The sequence below is a fragment of the Notolabrus celidotus genome, chromosome 4 (assembly GCF_009762535.1).
Source record: "Notolabrus celidotus isolate fNotCel1 chromosome 4, fNotCel1.pri, whole genome shotgun sequence".
NCBI lineage: Eukaryota > Metazoa > Chordata > Actinopteri > Labriformes > Labridae > Notolabrus > Notolabrus celidotus.
In genome coordinates this window covers 33,976,004-33,998,984 of record NC_048275.1, presented here as the reverse complement: position 1 = coordinate 33,998,984, position 22,981 = coordinate 33,976,004, and the positions used below count along the sequence as shown (strand labels likewise).

General features: G+C 42.8%; 1 protein-coding gene across 9 annotated transcripts in view; it reads left to right on the top strand.

Annotated features, from left to right (window-relative positions):
* The window catches only part of birc6 (baculoviral IAP repeat containing 6), a 137,812-nt gene extending 124,521 nt beyond the window's left edge, over nucleotides 1–13,291 (top strand). For all 9 annotated transcript variants that reach the window (XM_034682615.1, XM_034682616.1, XM_034682613.1 and 6 more), the window contains exons 72-73: nucleotides 10,297–10,431; nucleotides 12,001–13,291. In XM_034682615.1, coding sequence (XP_034538506.1) covers nucleotides 10,297–10,431; nucleotides 12,001–12,180 — 315 coding nt within the window. In that variant the 3' untranslated portion in view covers nucleotides 12,181–13,291. The remainder of the gene's footprint in view (nucleotides 1–10,296; nucleotides 10,432–12,000) is intronic.
* Nucleotides 13,292–22,981: the final 9,690 nt, after the last annotated feature.

Here is a 22,981-nt window from a genome sequence, read left to right as displayed (position 1 = left end):
CCTAGCCTGTTAGTCACATGACTAAGTGTTGATGGGCAAGACACTAGTGTATGAATGTAGTTAGAAACGGGTGAATTTGACGTGGTGTAAAAGCCCTTACAGTGGTAAGAAGACAAGAAAGTCCATTTTCCATTACTCTGTACACTTAAATGTGTCTTCCTGTAAGAAGCTTGTGTTCTCTGTCAGACTGATCCTCATGTGTTCAGCTCTGCTCCTGCATCGCTCTCTGCCATGAGGAAAGCCGCGTCTCCTCCTCGATGTTGTTTGGGATCACTGTCTGATAATAAATTCTCCTCTTATTAAATCCTTTGTAGATGACATCGTCTGGAGGTTGGTTGGTCCGTCCCTCCCCCCCCTCCTCCTCCTCCTCTTCTCTTCCTCACCGTTTTTTGATTTCCTGTGATCCTTTAAATGGTCCGTGCTGAGACGGATAGCATTGGGGAAGATAACAATCTTTCAAGCTGCTCATCCAGAGCAGGCTCATTCAGAAATGTCAAGAAAGAGGAACGGAGGAAGAGGAGCGCTTTGGAGAGGAAAATGAGAGAGGGGGAGGGGAAGGGGGTGGACAGAGGGAGAATAAGAAAAGTGATCCAATCTCTTTGACAGGAATTCACGAGGAAACTATGGGCTGTGGGGAAGAAATGAAAACGTTGTGGTGTCATGAAGGAATGTGAAGCCTGAATTTAATCTCCCTAACTGTTGAGTTGTTTAAGTCTTCAAATCCACATCCAACAAACTGAGAAAGATATCTTCTTTTACTCTTCCACACCAAAATAACAATGTAAGTCACAGTTTATAAATTCATCTCCAGACCAGTGTTAGTGCTCTATCATCTTTAATAAGATTCATTCAAACAAAGCTTTAGACACAGGAGGCAGTTTCTTCACAGCAGTTAGATTAGGGAGAAGTTGCAATTTACTTTGTGTTTATAAAAACATGTTCTGTTTCTAATTAACATTATTTATTTATCTCTAAATATAAAGATAATCAAAAACTTTAGTTCCTCTGATGCTGCTGTGAACTTCTTTAAATCATAAAACTTTCAGTGTAAAAACGATGATTTGAAAGCTGGTTGCAACACCACTGGAAACGTTATCATCTTTATTTATAGGACAGCTGGAGAGAGACAGGAAATGTTGGGAGCAGAGAGCGGGGGAAGACATGCAGCAAAGGGTTGAAGCCGGGAGTAAAACCTGTTACCGTTGCAACGAGGACCATGGCCTCTGTACATGGGGCCCATGCTTAGACCGCTAGACCAACGGCGTCCCAATATGATCAGCTTTCCTACAAACATACAAACCTCAGGAGCCAAGAAGTGAACCTGAAGTCTTTCATTTACATCCCACTCTGCCTCTGAGCCACAGCCACACGAGGCGTTGGTCTTATCACTTCTAGGCTGAGTTTGACTGCTTTATCCTCTCTTACCCGTCCACTGGCTTCACATAACAGTAGCTGAAGCAATTTAATTTGTAAAGCACCTTTCATTAGAGGTAAGCTGCTTTACAATGAGGATAAAAACATAGAGAAACAATAGATACACCCAACATACATCAGACACAGCAAACAGCAATCAATGCAGCCAGTCATCATATTTACATGCACACAGAGTAACTATTCATACGCTCTGGAAAATAAATAGGTTTTGATTTTAGTTGTGAAAGAAGAGATAGTGGTGATGGACCGTTTGTAGGGCAATTATGTAAAGAGGGATGGACACGGGTAAGAATGGATGCATTTCTCTGTTCAACACGGCACTTTCATTTGACCTCTTTCTTTAAACAGGTCAGATTATCATTTTTGACCTTTTTAAAGATGAAATATTCCCAAACTTGAACATAGCTCTTGGTCATCCAACCAGCGGGCTGGCATTGTTTCCACTTCATGTTTGCCATGTATCATTAGCAAGCTATTGAATTTCTGTGCTGACCCAGACGCTCCTGATGAGAAAGAGCATGCTGTACACATCCTGAGTGAACATCTCTGTAGGTGGAAGTACCAGTGATCTTAATGTTTCGTTGTTTGCTGTAAATCCCATTTGATCCAGCAGGGAGGTCTGACTCAGTGACGTGTGATTCTTAGGGTTATATTGCTCGCCATGACGGCTTTCTTACGTGTTTATCTAATTTTCAAAGAGAGCACTATACGCAAGTACGCCAAACTTTGAAAGACTTGAAACTTGAATGATTTGGTCATCACTGTTCCTGAATATTTCTTAGTCCGGTATGTTGTCCAACAAATGAGGACACTGACACAATGACAGCAGGTGTTAAGTTCAGCGTCATGAATGAATCACCAAAATTAAACTTTAAGTTTAGTTTCTAAGATTTGAGGATATGAACCAGCTTGCAGAGACATGCAGTTTTCCTCCTCAGCCAGCGCTGCTTGAATCTCTGCAGGCTCCAAAGGTGAAATACTATAATTCTCCCGATGCAGGCGATGCTGGGATTAAGAGGGGGAAAAAACTGGGTTCATGACATCACCAGTCAGCCGGTGAAATGGACCGCTGGACCGAGAGATATTGCAGGGACATGGTAGGACTCAGCAATGCCACACTGCTGAGCAATCTCACACATACGCACACAGAAATTGAATTAAGCCCTGTGAGACGCTCCCGTGTGCTTTTCTCACCACGGGCTATCACCAATGCTTTTAGAACAACACTGAAACAAAGAGACAAACTGAAGGAGAACAATACCAACCACTGCTGATGACTTTGGAGGTTTTTAAAACTCTGCCATCGCTAACAGTCCAAGACCTGAGCTCAGGTTTCAACGGTTTTTACAATGAGTTTGCCTGATTTGTAGATATTACACATCTTATGTTCAGTCTTTACACCAGAAATATCTCTACGTAATGTTTTATGTTTTTATTCTGTACCAACTTGTTCACATCATTAAACATTTAGAGAAGTGGGTTTGAGAGGAAACTTATCGTGTACCAGATTTTTCTTGGATATCTTGTTTCCAAAGTGTCTGAAGTCAGCTGTGTTTGTGCTCGTAGACCACTCCCATGTCTCCCTGCAGCGACGGGTAAGTGTTAAGACCAGAGATTCTGTGAAAAAGCTGGAGTATATACAGTCAGACGTGGGCCTGTCCGTGAAAACAGGACATGTTGAACATGAAGTATTCGGCTTACATCTGCTTTCCTGGATGCTGAAGATGCAGCAGTGTCTGCTGACGTAGCTCCACTCCTGCTGCAGCTCAGCTGATGCGTCTTGAGACTGACGCTGTCAAGTCTCTCACTTGCCTAAGCACATCCTGTCACTCTCTCTGAGGCAGCGTCTGTAGCACTTTGTGTTGACACAGAGAAGTGTTGGTTTCATGTGCGAGGCTGACAGACATCCACTCGATGACCCCCTCTTCATGGACATGTGCAGGCGACATGTATGGCGTACTACCTCTGTCCCTGCAGGTCTTAAGAAGCATCTCCCATGCTGACTGAAAATCAATAGAGCAGGTCTCAGCCTGTCAGAAGACCCCCTCTGTATGAACCAGGTGGCGTCTGTTGTTTCTTATGTCGTGCAGCTTCTTGAGAAACCTCTGGATCAGCTGCACAGCTGGAAGTTATCATTGAGCTGAGCTGACTAACTACACTTTATGTCCTTGTGTAGGGAAGGCTGTGGCTCAGTGGGTAGAGTCGGTCGTTTATCAATCAGAAGGTTTGCGGTTCGATCCTAGCTCCTGCAGTCACATACCAAAGTGTCCTTGGACCCAAATTGCTCCCTCGCTGTTGTGTGTGAATGTATATGAATGAGATTAGCTAAATGGGGGCTCCCTTACTATAGCAGCCTCTACCATCAGTGAGTAAAAGAGCTTTGAGCGCTATATAAGTACAAGTCCATATACCATTTACCATGTTGTAGGAATGGGGCCAAGCCATCTTCACCTTCCTCCTTATTCATTTTACGTTACAAGTTTTAAAAATCTTTGTTTCCTCAAACCACTTCCTCCTTGTGCACCTGTGGCCTAGCGGTCTAAGCGCGCCCCCCCCCCCCATATACAGAGGCTATTGCCCTCGTCACAGGTTCAACTCCCTATCCCTACATATCTGAATATCTGTCTTCCCTCACTCTCTGTTCCCCATACATCTGTCTCTCCAGCTTTCATTGAAAGAAAACTTGCAGACTGTTTGCTCTCCGGGACACAGTGAGGGTCATTGTATGTACTTCGCTTTGGATAAAAGCGTCTGCTAAATGACATGGTAACATTGTAACATCTGAAGCCGAGCATCCTCCACATTTGCAAGAATTTTTTTCCACTGGAGAATTAAACTTTTTTTTGTCATCAATTCAGCCCATCCTCAGTCAGGATCTCAGAATAACAAATCAGCTTCAAGCTCATTAAAGACCTTTAAAAAACAGCAGCTTGACATTGAACTGAGGTCAGCTAACATCCCTGGAAAGAAGTGCTCTTAGTCGATTGCACCCTCTTCAATGGAGAGGAGTTTGCATGGAGGTCATGTTAAAAGCTCACGTTTCAGGGCGCTGGTGGCCTAGCACAAGGGTTCCGAAAGTGTGGGTCAGGATCCCCCTGGGGGGTCGCGAGACACAAATGGGGGGTCGTGAGATGTCTTCCAGAATGTTTTTTTTAAAGTAATCTAAAAGTCGACACAAATAGTAGCTAAACTATAAATATAACCTTTAAATAGAAAATGTAATGAGTTTCTACATTTCTTTTTGCCCGATGACTCCTAAGTTTAGAGTTAGTGAACAGTTAATTATCAAAAGCATCAGTAGCAGTAGGTTAATTCATAACAGCACAGGAAACACAGACACATGCTCATATAGGTAGGGTCATTTTCTGCAGACCAGCTCAATGAAGACACATTAAATCACTTTGAGGGACAGTGGGGGTCCCGAGTCTTTGGCACCAATATTTTGGGGGTCGCAGGCTGAATAGATTGGGAACCCCTGGTCTAGCGGTCTAAGTGCATCACATGCAGAGGCTATAGCCTTCGTTGCAGAGGTCGAAGGTTCGAATCCTGCCTCGACCATATACTGAATGTCCTCCGCCTCTCTCTACTCCCTACATTTCCTGTCTCTCTTCATCTGTTCTATCCATAAAGGCAAAAAAAGCCAAAAAAAAACCCTTTAAAAACTAAATAAGCTCACCTTTCTTTCTCAGCATATTAGCAGTCACTATGTCCATAAATGAAATGCAGCTCCAAAGATTCAAAGCTCCAAAACCAGCGACTGATGAGACCTGAAGTTGAGTTTGTTTTGTCCAACAACGAACTGAGCGGGGTAATGAAAAATTTAGCTTCCAGTGTTTTTATGCAGGGCTTGGATGTTTTTCTGAGATTCTCTCTGCAGTGACAAAATCAAAATCCACTGATTCATCTTTCTATTTTTACCTCCTCACAGATTTATTTAAACCCTGTGTCTGCTCTGTGTGGATGCATTAAGACATCTCAAGTTCCTGTGGACTGTCAAAGGTTTATTTAAATGTTTTAATGTTTAAAAAAAGTTCATTTTTATAACCATGACTCAAATGAGCTCACATTGCAGATCCATGCCGATGCTGCTGCTGCGGTTTCATTGAGTTAATATGAACGCTGGATTAGTTGGATCCGATTGCGTGGACGAGATTTTATTTTTGGTCTGATTGTGTGCAGAATGGAGTGTAACCACGAGCTATTTATAGAGTGAGAGCTGGAGAATGGAGAACAGGCCTGAATAATGCAGCAGCAGATTGTCAGGTGGAATTAAGGACAATTGGTTGCATGTTAAAATATGGATCATTGTGTGTCTGTATTTAGTGTGAGAGAGAGAGAATGAATGAGAGCTCACTTGTTAATGTGCATGCTGACTGTGTGTGTGTGTAGGTGTGTGTGTGTATCTGCACTGTTGTGTTTAAGGGCCTTTGGAGCTGCTGACAGGTGACAGCCTTAACTAGCGCCATATCATCTCAGGCAGATCTCCCCGGCCCTGTGCTCCCCCTGTGTGGCTCAGTCCCACCAGGTGAGGGTCAGAGTCACGGACCAGACCGTCTGATTCATGGCTGCAAGGAAAGAGGGGGGTCACAGAACAGATGATGGTGTGCGAGCAGCGTTGGAGGTTGATCCTGCTTCCATATATTCTTCAGCTGACGTCTGGAGGCCGCGCTCATGTGGATTGAAAGCTGCACTCAGTGAACCTTTCATGGCTGCACAGACGATACAGCCGCTGAGGAGGCTCACATTTATCTCTGGAGTGAACGTGTGCGGAAACACATAGACTCTCACACCAGATACTTCCCATTCACTGCATACTGTATGGTATAGTAACACTCACACACAACGCCAACGCTCTGACGGTTAGTCGGTGAGTTGGTGGAGCACTCTTTACTGAATTATTGATCACTTGAACACATCTATAAGCCGCCAGACGTGGGTGTCACATTATCTTTAAGCGTGTGTTTGAATCAGTGCTAACGTTAGATCCCAGCACCAACACCGTCCTGACTACAGTAAACCTGAGGACTCAGCGTCTGCCTGCCTGGACCAGGACTCCATCTAGTGCTTGGATGAATAGTGTGAGTGTGTGCGCACATTTCTCCTGCAGCAGAGGCTGTGTGTTGAGGTACAGCTCTGTTCTGTGCAGACTTTAAGTATATTACACTTCCCGTGACATCTCTACTTTCAGTCTTGATCCTGGTGATGTTTGAAAGCTCTTACATCGAGCAACAGTACGATACCGGAGTTTAAGTGTTGACACAAGAATGTTTTAATATAACGTCTGGCTTCAATTTGAGAAAGACCGAGTCTTTAACAATCAACATTCTTAAACATGTTGTGATATAAACACAGAAACCGTCACTAGAGAGTCCTCCTCCCCGACAGCAGCAAAGACGCCCCCACATTCTGAAGGCTCGTACGTATTGGCAGTGTAAGCTGGGACATTTGTCTTCAATGTGTAACACATGGAGGCGTAATGATGGGTCAGAGTTGTTCCACCTCTGATTCATCATTCAGTAACAGACATTATGAGGGGTGATGTGCTGTAGTGTCAGACTGCAAGGCAGAAGAACTCTATTTGTGTGCATGTCTGTGTGTGTGCATGTCTGTGTGTGTATGTGGAGCCTCTGCCTTGTGTTTGCATGCCGTGCTTCTTCCCCATCACTTTAATGCAGTGTGAAATCCCACACTGAGATTCTGATAAGGACACTGATATGTTTAAGTACACAGGCGTAACGGTGGAACTTTGTTCTGTGCATTTTAACATAATAAAACAATCATCATTATCTTTAAATGATCTATAAAGAGCTTTTTCAAGAACATGTTCAAAGGGATCCTACTGCTGGTGCATAAAACTGTTACTATTAATAGAAGACATAAAAACAGGAAACAGTGCAAGACACTTCTGATCAAATAGAAGCAGGATAAATTAAAGTATGTTTAACAGAATCAGCCGACATGAGACAGATGTCACAACTTTGAACATTGTTGTTAAAATCACTGCACTTATATTTCAAGAACATAGACTGTATAAAATATGGACGTAGTATCCGTGACATCACCCATCTGTTTCTGAGCGCTGTTTTGAGGCCAATCATCAGGGGAGCCATATTGGAAATGTTGACTCAACTCAACCAAACTGTTGTCATGCGAGTGTGACTTAAAGAGGCGGGCTTTGAGCGTCCTCGCCAACAGCTACAGTGTTCCCGCCTGAAAGTCAAGTCATCTGTGCCTCTCATAATGGAAAACTCGTAATCTTAATGTCTTTGAAACTGCAGCGTTATGAAAAAAACTCATCCCCCGTACAGTGTGTGCCGATCCAGAAATGACCCATCCAGACGACACTGTTCTTTTTTTTTTTAAGTTATATTTTTGGGGCTTTTTGCCTTTTATTCAATAGGACAGCTGAAGAGCGACAGGAAATGTGGGGTGTAGAGTGTGGGGGAAGACGTGCAGGAAATGGTCGAGGCAGGGAATCGAACCAGCGAACCCTGCGACGAGGACTGTAGCCTCTGTATGTGGGGCGCTTAGACCGCTAGGTCACCAACGCCCCCACCCGTCTTTTGTACCAGGCTGTAAACATGTTTATTTCTGCTGTAAAGATCGGCTTTTTTGAATTGGTGTGTATGTGGTTTCCAGCCTCTAATGGACACTCGATGAACTGCAGTTTTTAACACTTACACATTGGCTTCAATTCTTGCAGCCGGAGGTTGCCGCTTGTTCAAGAATCAAGAAAGCTTTATTTCCAAGTGAGCTCACACACAAGGAATTTGACGTGGTGATTGGAAAACGGGTACTTAAAAACAAGACAGCAAGGACAATAAATATAGAAACCTTGATAAAAAATTCTAAGTAAAAATACTTTCAGCCTCCTCTGCTGAAAGTGAGGCGCGTGGAGTGGCTTAAGGCAGAAAAAACAAACAAAAACAACAAAAGTACTGAGGAGCTCCCCACCCAGGTCGCCATCTGAAACACCATCAGTGTTGGATAGTTGAAGTGACTTTGTAGAGGTTAGATATGCTCTCAACAGCTCTGGATCACAGGACAGGATGTTGCTCCACATATCAGAGATGGTTGGGGTCCAGTAGCTCCTCAGTCTGCTCTCACATCTGTGCCCTCTTACTGTTTTTATTTCCCCACTCTCAACACCAGCCTGAGACCACACTAACCCTTTTACCACAGAGTCAACAGGCAGAGGGAGAATGAGACAGACTCCTTTCTGAGGATTGATTTTATGCAACGTGTGTGATCAGGTTGTCCCTGGTGTCACTCTTGTTGAAAATTAATCACCAGGGTTACCAGTTTGACCAATCATAATCAAGTATTTAACACAGCTGGGTAACAGAAGAGCTCTGATGTCACTCTCAGAGTCCGCTGTGTGCTGAGAGGGAAACCTGTTTCATTCAGCTGGATCAGGAGCTTTAAATCACACGGGTTGGTGCTGGGAACATCGGGGCAGGAAGTGCTCCAGTGTGGGAGTGGGTCAGGGTCAGTGGGGCAGACCCCTGAGGCCTTGGCATGCTGCTGATGGAACACTAGGGATAGGGAACTTTCTAATGGCCGGGTGATTCACATTCGCCCTTGAACCCTTGGAGTGTGGAACGTTTACCCACACCCGTTCCTCGGCTTTCTCCTCCTCGTACGCCCCGTGGAATAATGAGTGGACGGCATTAGCTCAAAGGTCACTGAGTTTATCAGGCAGGCGGGCTCTGCATCAGAGGACCTCGTCTCTGTCTGCAGACGTACAGGCTTAATGTACTCTGTGTACATTTCTCTACGTACCTGCGTGTGTGTGTGCGTGTGTGTGTGTGTGAGTGGACAGAGACATGTATTTCCTGAAAGGTCATTTGTCAGGATGCCGTAATCCGACATTTGCTTCATGATCAGATCTGGTTTGCATACAGAGCCTCCTCCCCGAGCTCTGATCGATGGCCACGTCCAAATGCCAAAAGTTAAACAGCTGCTGGCCCCCGCCCCCCCGGAGCCCTTTGGGGTATCGACCCTTTAAACCGCCACATATCTGAACGAGTCCACACTTAATGTCAGGCATGTGCTTCTGTCTTTATTTGTCTTATCAGAGGAATGCGCCTTTGTCTCGTGATTCCTGCGCCTTGTTTGAGCAGCAGCTGATAGCACCGTGTTTACTGCACATCTGTGACCTTGAACCCTTCCCCCTGAGCCGGGGACCATCTCCCATCTCCCGTCTCCCATCTCGCTGGATGTAACTTCAGCAGGCGGGGGAGCGGGGGGGATTGGGATTGGAGGAACAATAGACGGAGGAAGAGATTGGGAGTCAGAGATGGAATAAAGATGAGGAGAGCTGAGGGAGATGGAGGAGGAAGAGAAGGATTAAAGTGCTCCCTAAACCCTCTCTGCTGCCTCTCTGCCTCTCCTCTGCTGGTAAACAGCAAATCAGCAGCTACCATGATAACTAATCCACTCGCTCCACCAGCCGAGCGCCACTAGCTGCATACTGATGCCTCGACGTGGGGACTGTTGCTAGGAAATGGACCAGAGGGGTAGGAGAGCCGGGGACTCGTAGATGATCGACATCAGCCATCAAGCAGTGTTCATGTGATGTCAGCCAGCGACTGAGGCTTCCTTCATGATCATAAACAGCCTGGTGTTAGTTTGTATGCTGTGTGTGGTCCTGGTTTCACAAAGAGACCCTTCATAGAGACACTGAGACCACCTGGTCTGTCCTACTCAGGGAGGGGAAATGTGTTTTTCTACGTTTACGTTACAGAGGAGAAGATCTGAGTTCAATCATCAGACAGAGGAGCTCTTGTGTTTTTATGTTCACGAGATATTCGTCATCCTTTGTTGTCCTGTCCTTTAATCCCGCTGTGTCTCTGTTTGCAGGTGATCCACAGACACTTCTACCTGAAGAGGACAGAGATCATGTCTCAGTGTGAGGAGTGGATCGCAGACATCCAGCAGTACAGCAGCGACAAGAGGGTCGGCCGGACCATGTCCCATCACGCTGCTGCTCTGAAGGTAGAGGCTCATTGCACTGACAGTAGATAACATGAGAACACATCAACACCTCTTCACTGTGGTGCAAATATCTCACAACACTGCATCAAAGGAATCAACCTCTGGAGATCCACCTTCAGTCCTGAGCACCTTAACATTCAGAGACTCAAAGCTCCAGTGCAGAGGAGCACAATTGAACAGATGGTGGTGTCTGAAGATCTGACTCAAGGCTGTGAAACTGCATCACACAAATCAATAGATGATGTCTGATTGGTTCTGAGCACATTTCATACTCAGTCACTGCTACAAATATCATTTGAGCGTGGCAGTTAAAGATTTCTGTCTGTGGAAGAAACAGACGGCTCAAGCTTTGGTTCTGATTTTAAAGGTGACATATCATGCAAAATTGACTTTCTAATGGTTCTCTACCTGAAATATGTGTCCCTGGCATGTCTACAAACCCCCCGAGAATGAAAAAAATCCATTCTGCCCCTGTTTTGATTTCTCCACCTTTCTGTAAATGTGTGTGAAACGAGCCGTTTCAGACTTCCGTGTTTTTGTTACGTAACAACAATATCCGGTCTGTCACAGAGTCAGAGCTCGGAGCTTGTTCAGCCCATAGACTGTATAAAATAATACTGAATCCCCTCCTCCGTTTTTCATTACCTGCACAAATGTGTGCTAACAAGGAGCTTAGGAGGGAGGCATGCTAGTTGTAGGCTGTCTTAATAAACACAAAGGTCGGTTTTACTCCCCACATCTGCAGATTTGAAGATCTAGTGGATGATTTTTATTTATCATGGATAAGTGCTAGCGCTAGTTAGCATAGCTACATGTCCTAGCTGTAGCTGTGTACCAAGACACACGTCGACATACTGACAAATAAAACAACAAGAAACAGAATCTGTGACCAATCCTTCAGAAAGGTCCTGCTGCCTTTCTGGCAGAGGTCGGTTTTACTCCCCACGTCTGCAGATTTGAAGATCTAGTGGATGATTTGTATTTGTCATAGATAAGTGCTAGCGCTAATTGGCATAGCCACATAGCTACATGTTCATAGCTGTAGCTGTAGCTGTGTACCAAGACACACGTCGACATACTGACAAATAAAACAACAAGAAACACTAAATCTGTGACCAATCCTTCATAAAGGTCCTGCTACAGGCGCCTCTCCGTCAGGATCAGATTCTGGATCAGATTCAGAGGGTTGAAGTAACGTGATCTCTGAGCAGCCGTGTATATTCAGCCAACATGTAAACATTAGATCAACGTGCTGGAGAGCCGAGGCACATCCACTTCCGGAGGGGGCGTGGTCAGAGGGAAAACAGAGTGTTCTGATGAGGAATAAAGAAGAGGACTTTTCAGGCATGCCAAAATCTGATTTCAAAGTGTTTTTTTGAGCATAAACTTTAAAGACATGTTTTGGGGACCTCTTAGACCAATATATATTGATGAAAAAAGCGTGATATGTCACCTTTAAATGGATCAACTAATCGAGAGCTGCATTCATAAAGTCTTCTTATTAAATATGATGGTTGTGTTTGATGAGGAGTTGACCTGACTGTGTGTGTGTGTGTGTTGTTCCCACAGAGACACACAGCTCAGCTCAGAGAGGAGCTCATGAAGCTGCCCTGCCCCGACGGTCTGGAGCCGGACGGCGACGAGTTCTCCGAGCGGAGCGCCTCCCTCATCCTCAAAGAGCTGCCGGGTCAGGACGCAGAGAAGCCGGGCGGCAGTCAGGACAGCCACTGCAGCGAGGGCCAGCTATGAGCCCTCCCCCTCCTCCACCTGACCCCACCCCCACCCCCTCCTCCTCCTCCTCCCCCTCCTCACCTCCCAGCATCCCCACCCCTCCCCCCTCTCCCTCCTTCTGATCCTTTCTCGGTAAAGACTCGATGGCTTCAGAGCACAAGCCTCCACTTTGTCAATATTTGTATGTAAAGATCTAATAGCAGAATAAGAGGACGAGGGGACGTGGGGAACAGAGCGCGATGAGATGAACTCTGAACTATGCTACGCCCTTAATGAAAACAGTCGACAAAAACTTTTATTTACCTGTAAAGGAGTGTAAACATTTTGTGCTTTTTTCCAATTGTGATATAACCACTGATTGGTATGTTATTAAACTTGTTTATGTATACATAATGGCAGAGGAAAATTACAGATTATATAAGGGAAACTACCTTTAGAAAGAATGTTTACTGAATGTTCATTTCCTGTTTTTCTTTTCTTTCGGACTGTTAGAGAACAGTTGTAACCGAGGATATATTGGTCCCTCTTTAAGGATACTATTTAAAAAAAACAAGAGAAAACACACGCAGGTTAAAGAGTCTGACGTGAACGAGCCCCTCTGGTCATCAGTTGCTTCATTTGATTTCTCTCGGGTCATATCCACTCAAATAAAAGCTGAGACAGACGTTCCTACATGCTATGTTATCCCTTTTTAAAGGCTCCAAATTAAAACGCATCATGCTCTGGATTAACATTTGTTGCCTCTCAGAACTTCTCCATGACCGTTTTCCATCGACATGACTGTAGATCGTAAGCCTGTGTGTCAGAGCCTCATGGGAAATGTATTTTGAAGGCTTGTGCATGTGTATGTGTGTTATCTGTGCGTGTGCAACAATCCCCAGTGAGATACAAAGCTGTGATGTGCCTTTGATCTACACCACACCACCAAATACTCCAACAGAGTACCTTTACTGATTTCTTTGCTGTTTCTACAAAACTAATGATTCTGCTCCGTCTGACATTAAAACTGCTTTGATCTTTTTTTATTATGTTGAACTCAAGTGAACAAAAAATGCACTTTCTATTTTACTCACTCCTTAGAACAGTCACATTCTCCTTTTGCTAGGACATTAAATGGAGCTTGAAAGTACGGATTGATTGTACGGATGCTTCTTTTCTGCGCTTGAGGTGACAGAGAAGGAGGAGAAGGAAGGAAGGATGAAGGGAGAACGGCAAAGATAGAAAGCAGAAGTATTAGCTTGTCTCTGACACGTGTCAAACGGGAGATAAAAAAGAGAGTGATGTGTTGATCAAGAAGAAAAACGTACGGGTGTTAAAGTTTGAGGAGGACTCGATCGACTTTATTTACCGCCTCATTTCAGAAGCAAGCAAAAGAAATCTGAACAACTTCTTTATTTTCAGGTGATCAACGTCTCTTAATTTTTACCCCAATCCCTCTGAAAGCAGAAAAAAAACACCATTATCAAAGGACGTTAAGTTGAATAATAGTCACTGAACCCGTCGATCACCTTACTCAGTCTCTCCAAACAAAAACAAAAGCAGTAAGGTATTACAGCAGCTCGTGGTCGGCCATGCTGCAGAGTCTAGTCCCTGATCTCTGACTGTATGATGGACAGGACACCGGTCTCCTCCAAGAAGTGAAGCCAAAATTCCTCCTCTTTTGGACGCCGACAAATTGTGCTGATGGAGCCGAGGTACGCACAGCAGCAATCTGACTGGTGGAGCTGCAGACTGACGACACAGCCTGACACTCAACCAAAGCACACATTTCACTTTCGGATAAAACATCAAAGATCCATCAGGTGGGTAGAGGAAGCTGACACTCCTGGCTCAGGAAAGTTCACTGACTCCAGTGTTTGCTTCTCTCTCTGTTCCTCCTTGTCGTCTGCTAATGAAGAATGCTGCAGGGGATGCCAGTCAGCCTGATGTCTTCATCATCTTTTAAACACTAAATAACTCAAAAAAATTAACCCCCACAAGGAAAATGAACACGTGCACATAAATCAGCACAGTGAGAACTAACTCTTATAGAGTATGTTTGAGGAAATTTTAATTGTTTTCTTAATCTTCTCGTTTGCTCTGTATGTTATCTGTTATAAAAGAACATGAAGACTAAAACTTCAGCTCTAAAAGTTAGCCTTCTCTCAGGATATCTGTTGTTCTGTCCATTCTGGATGAATGCTTGACTCCTCCATTTCAACAATTTCTAGAAAGGCGTAAACTCGCTGTCACCAAACCAGGGAGAGCGATGTTTGAGACCGACCATGAAACATATTTCTGTCGCAGAGGGAAATCAAGGGAGGAGTCGTCAATCAGCATAAGTAGAAATGATGAAAATTGGATCCTAACTTCAAGCAGATCCTTAAAAAGTCTGAAGTTAGACTTTTGAAATGTAAGGTGATAAAATGTCATAAAAAGTCTCACTGTATGTACATGTAGGATGTTTGAAATTGTCACACAAATGATCAGAAGAAGAGGAAAGATAATACAGAAGTTTAAGAAGAGAAAATTAATGTTTGAAGACTGACAGGAATTGAAGGGGTCTTTCTTACCCCAGGTCTCACCTGGGATTCTATTTCACATAACAACCCACTTACCATAAATCATCCCTTACAAAGAGTATGATGAACACATTTTATATCTGACCTCCACAGCATCAGAAAGACATTTGAGACCCACTCTCAACCCTTTAATTTATAGAAACATGTCCCCCTCCACAGGTCCTCTAACTGCAGAAAGCTTTCTGCATTTCATTTGATAATAACAATAATACTTGGCGCAGACTTGGCCTAATGGTTAAGTTGCACACCCATGCAGCGGGTGGCCCGGGCTCGAATCCAGCCTGCAGCTACCCTCCAGCATGTCATTCCCCAATTCCCTCCCAATTTCCCAAACTATCCACTGTCCTCTCTTCTATAGATAAAGGTGTGAAAGCCCCAAAAAATATTGTTTTAAAAATTCCAATAATACACAATAACATTCAATATATCTGAATACATCAGAGGCAGAATGATATCATTTCCATGATGCAGTGCTAGATCTGGGCGATTTCACAGCATGCAAACAGGAAGCGATTTTCAGCTTAACTCACCTGTAGTGAAAGAAAAGGTCACATCCTCTGAACCGAGAGGCAGGAGTGCAGACAGATGTGTTGTTGGATGAATGAGAGGATCACATTTCAAGGTGCAATGTGATGATGAAGATGTGTCCCTTATGTCCCAAACTGCATGCAAAGAACAGCTTGTAAGAGCGGCCGCTTTACAAAATAAAGTATTAACTTTTCATAAATTTCCTTCCTGGTCTCAAAACTCTGAAAGTGAGAGATGCCTCAGGAATAAATACTAAATCATTTTACTCTCTGAAAACTAGACGAGCCAAAATATAATATTTTCAAATAAAATATATATTTTACAAGTTCTGAATGCAGAAAAATTCCCCGCTCAAACAGCATTAAAATAATAAACTTGTTCCCTCCAGTGGATGTTCCCAGAGGAAAATTTTACTGCTCAAGGATTTCTCTTCAAAGTCTCTGGAGACAAAACTGAGATTCTCACTTCAGCCTCATTCAAGTTTCAAATTGTTCTCATTCATTTCTCCTAAAATTCACTAGGAGAAATAGTTGAGACCATGACATAAGTCTTATATGAGACTTAAATGAGAGATCTCATTAATGGCTGATTTTCTTCTCTTTTTTAAAATGTATTTTTGGCCTTTTTCCCTATATTTGACAGGACAGCTGAAGAGAGACAGGAAATGTGGGGAGTAGAGAGCGGGGGAAGACATGCAGGAAATGGTCGACCGGCCAGGAATCGATCCAGCGACCCCTGCAACAAGGACTGTAGCCTCTGTATGTGGGGCGCTTAGACCGCTGGGCCACCAGTGCCCAAAAGAACCCATCCCTTTAATTATAATAATCTGGCTAAATCTGGTCAGCCCTTTTGCGGCCCACATTTTAAATAAATGGTTTGTCATACCTGGTATTAAATCTCTATCTTTTGCAATTTCTCTCAAACACACTAAATCTTTGTTAAGTTGTTTTGTTCCAAACAGACTTGTAAAGGAAGGACCATACTGTGAAGTCAGAGAAGAGATCATAAATAGCTGATCTTGAAGTGGTTCAAATGTTTTAATGAGAATTGTAACTTTGTGGACAATTACATTGAAATCTTAATTTTGCAGGGCACTATAAATGTTCATGAAAAGATGAGCTCAGGCTCTTTCTTTGCTCCATCTGAGCTCAACTTGAGACCCAAAAACTGAGTCTGACAAAAACAAATGGATGAGGTTAGATTGAGACAATTGAGAGAGCTCCCTGATTTCTCCACCTGAGCTCAAAAGGAGTCACAACACTTGAGAAATACCTGAGAATCATTTCAGATTTAGAAGAAATCTCCTTTTGAACTGAAAGGGAGTCTAAGCTGAGACTTTTGCAACTTTTTTCTGGAGGCAAGAATGAGAAACAGGAGACATAAGCTATAGTCTCATTTTGCTTTCAAACAGATCTCATTGTTGTCTAGGAGACAGAAATGAAACACTTTTGAGATCTCCTCTCTAAATTTATTTTCCTATGGGTTGTTTCTGTCATGTAGTCTCTACTCTGCTCTATCTTCTGTCCACTCTGAGTATTTGGAAGTTGTCTCTTTAATTAAGTAAAGACACGAAGGTTTTAATCCCAAATAATTATACATACACTACCAGTTAGTAGTTTGGACACACCTTCTCATTCAATGTTTTTTTTTTTTTTAATTATTTTCAACATTGTAGATTAATACTGAAGACATTAAAACTATGAAATAATCTGGTTTTGCCATAATCTGGATTACAACAGTAGTCAAATAGGACTATCCATTGTGTACTAACCCTACCTCTGAACAACACAACTGATGGTCTCAAACACATTAAGAAGGCAAGTCATTCTACAAATGAACTCTTGACAAGGCTCATGTTCATTAGAAACCATTCCAGGAGACCACTTCATGAAGCAGACTGAGAGAATACCAAGAGTGTGCAAAGCTGTCATGAAGGAAAAAGGGGGCTACTTTACAGAATCTAAAATATAAAACATATTCTGCTTTGTTTAACACTTTTTTGTTCATTCAATAATTCCATATATGTTCTTTCATAGTTTTGATGTCTTCAGTATTAATCTACAGTGTTTACAATCATTACAATAAATACAAACCCTTGAATGAGAAGGTGTTTCCAAACTTTTGACTGGTAGTGTATAAATAATAATTCCTGCTCTTTAGATTTTATTTATTTAGTTAAATTCTTACAGATTATATTTGAAGGCAGGGTAAGTTGTTCTGTAAAAATCAAAACACAATGTGTTGAAAAAAGTTGTTGGCATGATTTTACACTTGCTATCCAAGCAAAGGTGAAACTCCATTTATAATCTACAACCATAGCAGCTCTGAGGCTGTGATTTAGTGAACACATCTAACTTTTCAGATTTGGATGTTTGCATGCTGACGTTTACTGATTAAGACAGGATTCCTCTGAGGCTGTTAGAGTCTGAAATGTTGCTGGTATTAGTTTCTAAATCAATAGTTAAGACATGAATTGATAACCAACAGGTCAGACTTGATGACATGTTAACTGGTCAGGGATAAGTACTCATCCTGAGGAGAAAAAATCTTATTAAAAAACTAGACATATTATTATTTATTATTGTTATATTATTATTATTATGTTTGTTTTGTTTTTTTCTCCCCTTCCTTATTTGTGTAAGGTTATCTTTTTGCACAAGCATGCTGTTGCTGCTTGCGTTGATAAATATATTGCTTGTAACAACCTGTATACAAATATTAATAGAGTAAAATTTGATCACAAAAAAAAAACTACAGACAAGATGAAGTAACATTGTTCTGTGGTCGTGTTTCTCTGTGGTAGGAGCTTTCAGTGATGGACAGGTTTCAGCATGGACTTCCTGACTGATTTGCAGCCAGCCTGCCTCGTACTCAACAAACTGTGATGCACTCTGTTCTTACGCCTTTCGAGGCCTCGGCCAGGATCTGAACCAGGAACCTTCCTGCTGTGAGGTAACCAGTGCTTAATACCAGTGCTAACTCTAACACCACCGTGCAGCCGGGGCTGACACTCTGTGGTCCCTAAGAAGGTAGCTCTCGCACATGAGTGGTGGAAATGTACCAGAGAGCTCAGTCCTCTTTAGATAAAGACTTTTTGCTCCTCTAACAGAAGTTACATCATGCATGAATAACAGAAAGTTCTGTTTCTTTATTGTCTGAGCCAACATTTAATGCGTGCAGGCAAACATTAAGCAGCCTTTAACACATTTCTCATCAGTGTTGCATCAAATAGTGAGTTTTATGTATGCAGTGTTCATCAGTGTCATATTTTCAGGCTACGTGAAGTGTGCAGCAGTGAAGTCTGACGTCCTCGTGTGACATTATTTCATGGAGCCCCTGCAGGAACCTGAACCAGTACTTAACCCAGTCCTCAGTACGATCATCCAATCCAAGAAGAAAAAGCATGTCTGACTTCATCTGTGGAGGTGATCACAGAGGGATTATTTTATAGGAGGCGTCACGTCAAGCTGGGAAAACATGTCCCCCTCACCTTTCAACATCAGTTCCCCTCAAGGCTGCATCATTCCCCGTCTGCTCCTCTCTCTGAACAGCTGCACCTCCAGCTCCAAACTTCAGCTCTGATTCCAAACAGACGAAGAAAACAACAAAGTCTTCTTTCTGCTGCCGGTAAACATGCTGCACGACGGGTAATGAGCTTTGAGGGGTTTACAATCAGGCTGAATGTGACAGAACAGGCTGGATTCCTCATCTGGAATCAATCTTCTCTTCAAGAATCACAGAGGATTCTCGGAGAGCCTGAAGAGTGTGGAGGGTTATCTTTAGTTGTATTCAGTCTTCTTATGATACAAGGAGGGACACACGTTACAATTCGACTGTGTCCTGGAGGAAATCCTGCAGGTAGTAATGAATGATCCTTCCTTTTCTCCAGCCACAGGAGGGGTTCATCTTCAGTGTGAACTTTGATCCCAGTATGTTTTATTCAAGGGTCATGGGTCCACTCGTGCCCCTTTAAGAACCTGACCTCCTTTAGAAACAGCCCACTGCAGATGAAGGCCTACAGGTGTTGACCCTCTGCAGGTCCCTGCTCTCTGAAACATCGGTTTGGAGGATGAACTGTTTTGAAAATCTGGACTGTACAGGACTCTACTGGGCTCTTACTCAGTGGCAAGGGGGCAGGATCTGCTTGCAAAGATCTTTTTGCACTTGTCACATGTTTACTATGACAAAGTTCAGGCTCTCACTTTCAACGTTTGTAAGGTTGTTTGCTCCAGTACCTTCAGGATGTTCGATGTGCTCCTCCCAGGTCAAGATAATGCTCTTCAGAACATTTAACTTCTGATGAGGGTGACAGAGAAACAAGGTCAAGGCTTCTCCAGTCAACTTAGACCGAAGACTCAACCAGACTCTTTGGATGAAGCTTTGAGGGACCATGACCTGGATGAGTGAGCTCCTTCCTTCTTCTTACACAGTTTCAGAAACTTCTCAGATGTCTCTTTGCTTGTTATTTTAGCATGGTAGTTTTTAAATGCATCAACAGAGAATCAGTGAGCTTTAATCTCCTGTAGTTAAACACAACCCGCTCATCAGAGGATGACCTCTGGCTCCTCTGGAATAAGTTTCACTCCTGCAGAAGCATGTTGCTTCCTCAGCAGCTCCTCCACCCTCAGCAGCACACATGATGGAGTGAACAGCAGAGCTTGCATGTTGGTTTCACTTGTTAAAAGATGATTCAGTGACCAGAGAAGAGATTCTGCCCCTGCAGGAGTGAGCTCTCTCTTTCTATTTGCATGGTTGTCACTTTATGAACAGTTGCATGAAACAACTTCATTTTTGCACTCTCATTGCGTGTGAGCAGATAAAAGAGAGACACTTCAAGCATGAGAAAGCTTAAAACAGCGTCATGAGGGGCCGGAGGGAGAGAGAGCACCACCAACACTGTAGACCTGCTCAGCATTCACAAGTACAGTCTCACACTGCAAGCTTTTTCAATGACCGACTGGATTCAAACACTCTAAAGTTCAGAAGGCCATGAATCACAACATTAACAATCAAGTATAACCGTTCAGCCCTGTGTTTGTGTGTTATTGTTGTATTAACCGTTAATGTTGTGTGGTGTTTCTTTTACATCAGAGTTTAGATTTTAAGAGTGCTTTTACTCTACTCGTCACATTCACTCATTCACACCACATTCATGCACTAATAGCAGAGGTTTCTGAAGGGAAGATCAGTACTATTGGTTCTATTCATATGCATTCACGCACCAGTGACTATGATACTGGGAGCAGTCTTGGTTTGTTTCTTGCCCAAGGATACTTTGGTACAGGAAACAGCTATGAATTAAATAACATTTGTCCCACATCATTAGGGTGAAAGGAGAGATGGAAGAGATCCCTTTAGTTAATACAAAATTCATCAAGAGAGCTAAAGGACAGACATTAGGATCCACATGGTTCTGTATCAACCTCTTGTTTACTAGATATAAGCTGATTAGAGGACTGAAAACATCAATCATTCAAGACGGACCTTCAAGCGGTCAGAATCTGACTGAAAGGCTCCCTTGCTCCCCCCCTCCTGTCAGTGAAGAGACGGTGGCCTTGGAGGACAAGAAGCTCCTGAGATACAACCTAAGTATAATCCTTCATTTGTCAAGTTAATACAATCAAAAGCATCTCTGTAGAAATTATTTTGTGCACAACAACCATCTCTCTCTTCTTCTTCATCTTCTGCCAGTGCTGCTGTAGAAACATGGCGGTGCAAGATGGCAACCTCCATGGAAGGGGACCTACTACTCTGCAGATATGAAAGGTTTGGTCTAAGTCAACAATTGACCATTATCTATAGCACTAATGTTACCTCTTAAAAGAAGATTTGAATACTGATGATAACGTCTTAACATAACAGTCAAATAAAGGAACTTCTGATATTTGTCTGGCTGCACGGTGGTGGGGTTGTTGCCTCACAGCATGAAGGCTCCTGGTTTGAATCCCAGCAGGGGCCTTTCTGTGGGGAGTTTGGAAGGTCTCCCTATGTATGTGTTGGTTCCCTCCATGTTCCCCGTCTTCCTCTCACAGTTCAAAAACATGCTCATTAGGTGAAGTAGTGACTCTAAATTGTCTGTAGGTGTTAGAGTGAGCATGTCTAATTGTCTTTGTATGTTAGGCCTGTGATAGGCTGTTGACCTGTCCAGGGTGTACCCCGCCTTCCACCAGTGACAGCTGAGATCGGCTCCCAACATTATCATGAAGCGTCTAATTTCACCATACATTGTCCAGCTTCTTACCAACTACCAACTAAATATACAAACAAGTTGACACTAAATATTGTTTTAAAGATGATGTATTGATTAAAAAAAAATTTTATACAGATAAAGAAACAGTCCCCCTGGTTCCATGGCTCATATCAACCTCCTTGCAAGATGCAGTAATATTAAACTAAGCATTTCAATTCATGGTCAAGGTTAGGCATTAGTCTGCTGATTTGTTATAATTCATGTTAAAGTGAACATTTTCAATGACAGTGATGACAGACGAGGTGACAGGACCTCTGCAGGGATATTGATGTTGACATTTCTGTCCTCATTCAGCTCTCCTTCTTCTCTTTGACGTTGACTCACCTTTAGATATAAATGAGTCAAATGTCTCAGCTCTGAATGTTGTTGCTGTTATCTCTACCTCTTCTGGTTTCAGTGACTTTGTAGAGATCAGCAGCTTAGAGATGCTCTCACCAGCTCTGCTGTCGTTGCCTGGATCACAGGACAGGATGTTGCTCTACTTCTCCCTCTGAGAGATGGTTGAGGTTCAGTAGCTCCTCAGGCTGCTCTCACATCTGTGCCCACTAACTCTCATTACTTCCCTGACCTCAAGACCAGCCTGAGACCACACTAATGTTTTTACCACAGAGTCAACCGGCAGAGGGAGAATGAGACAGACTCCTTTCCATTGTCTGATATGATATGAAGTGTGATCAGGTTGTCCTTTGTGTTGCTTTAGATATCGAGGTTTAATAACTGTCATTGTCTGGTTTTGACCAATCAGAATCAAGTATTTAACACAGCAGGGTAGTAACTTTATGCCTTATTAATTTATTTTAATGTCACACATTTAATAGCATGATGGGCTCTTTAATAGTCACGCCACACTGAGTATGATAATGATCTCATATGAAGTCAGTGTGATATTTTTAGATCATCAGTGTTTGAGTCCCATCAGACGGGTTTATTTTAGAGATGGAGAAACACAAAGAAGAAAACTCATTTTCATTACAAAGACACATCAGACAGGATTTATTTCCCTGCATTGATTTGACATAATCAGGCTGTCAGGGCTAAATATCAACCAGCGCAGAGTTTATTTTTATCCTGCTGTCCCACTTATTTTCACACCTTTTGTATCGCTTCATGTTTTTAAAAAGTAATGATGTTAGTTTCAATCTTTGTAGTGAGAATATGATCGGCATTTATGAACAAACATGAACAGGCTGACTGAAAATAAGAAGGCTGAAATAATGACGGATAAACAATTATCATATATTATAGTTATTACAATATATTCACACACAGTTCAATTAAAAGCAATAAATAAGGAACATTTGACCATTTATATCACATCACGCGTAAACCTCAAGATTCCTGCAATGGAAGGTTTCTTCTTTTTCCTTGTCCATCATGCTCCTCTGTACAGTCATGGCCAAAAGTTTTAAGAATGACACAACTATTAATTTTCACAAAGTCTGCTGTTTCAGTTTTTATAATGGTAATTTGCATATACTCC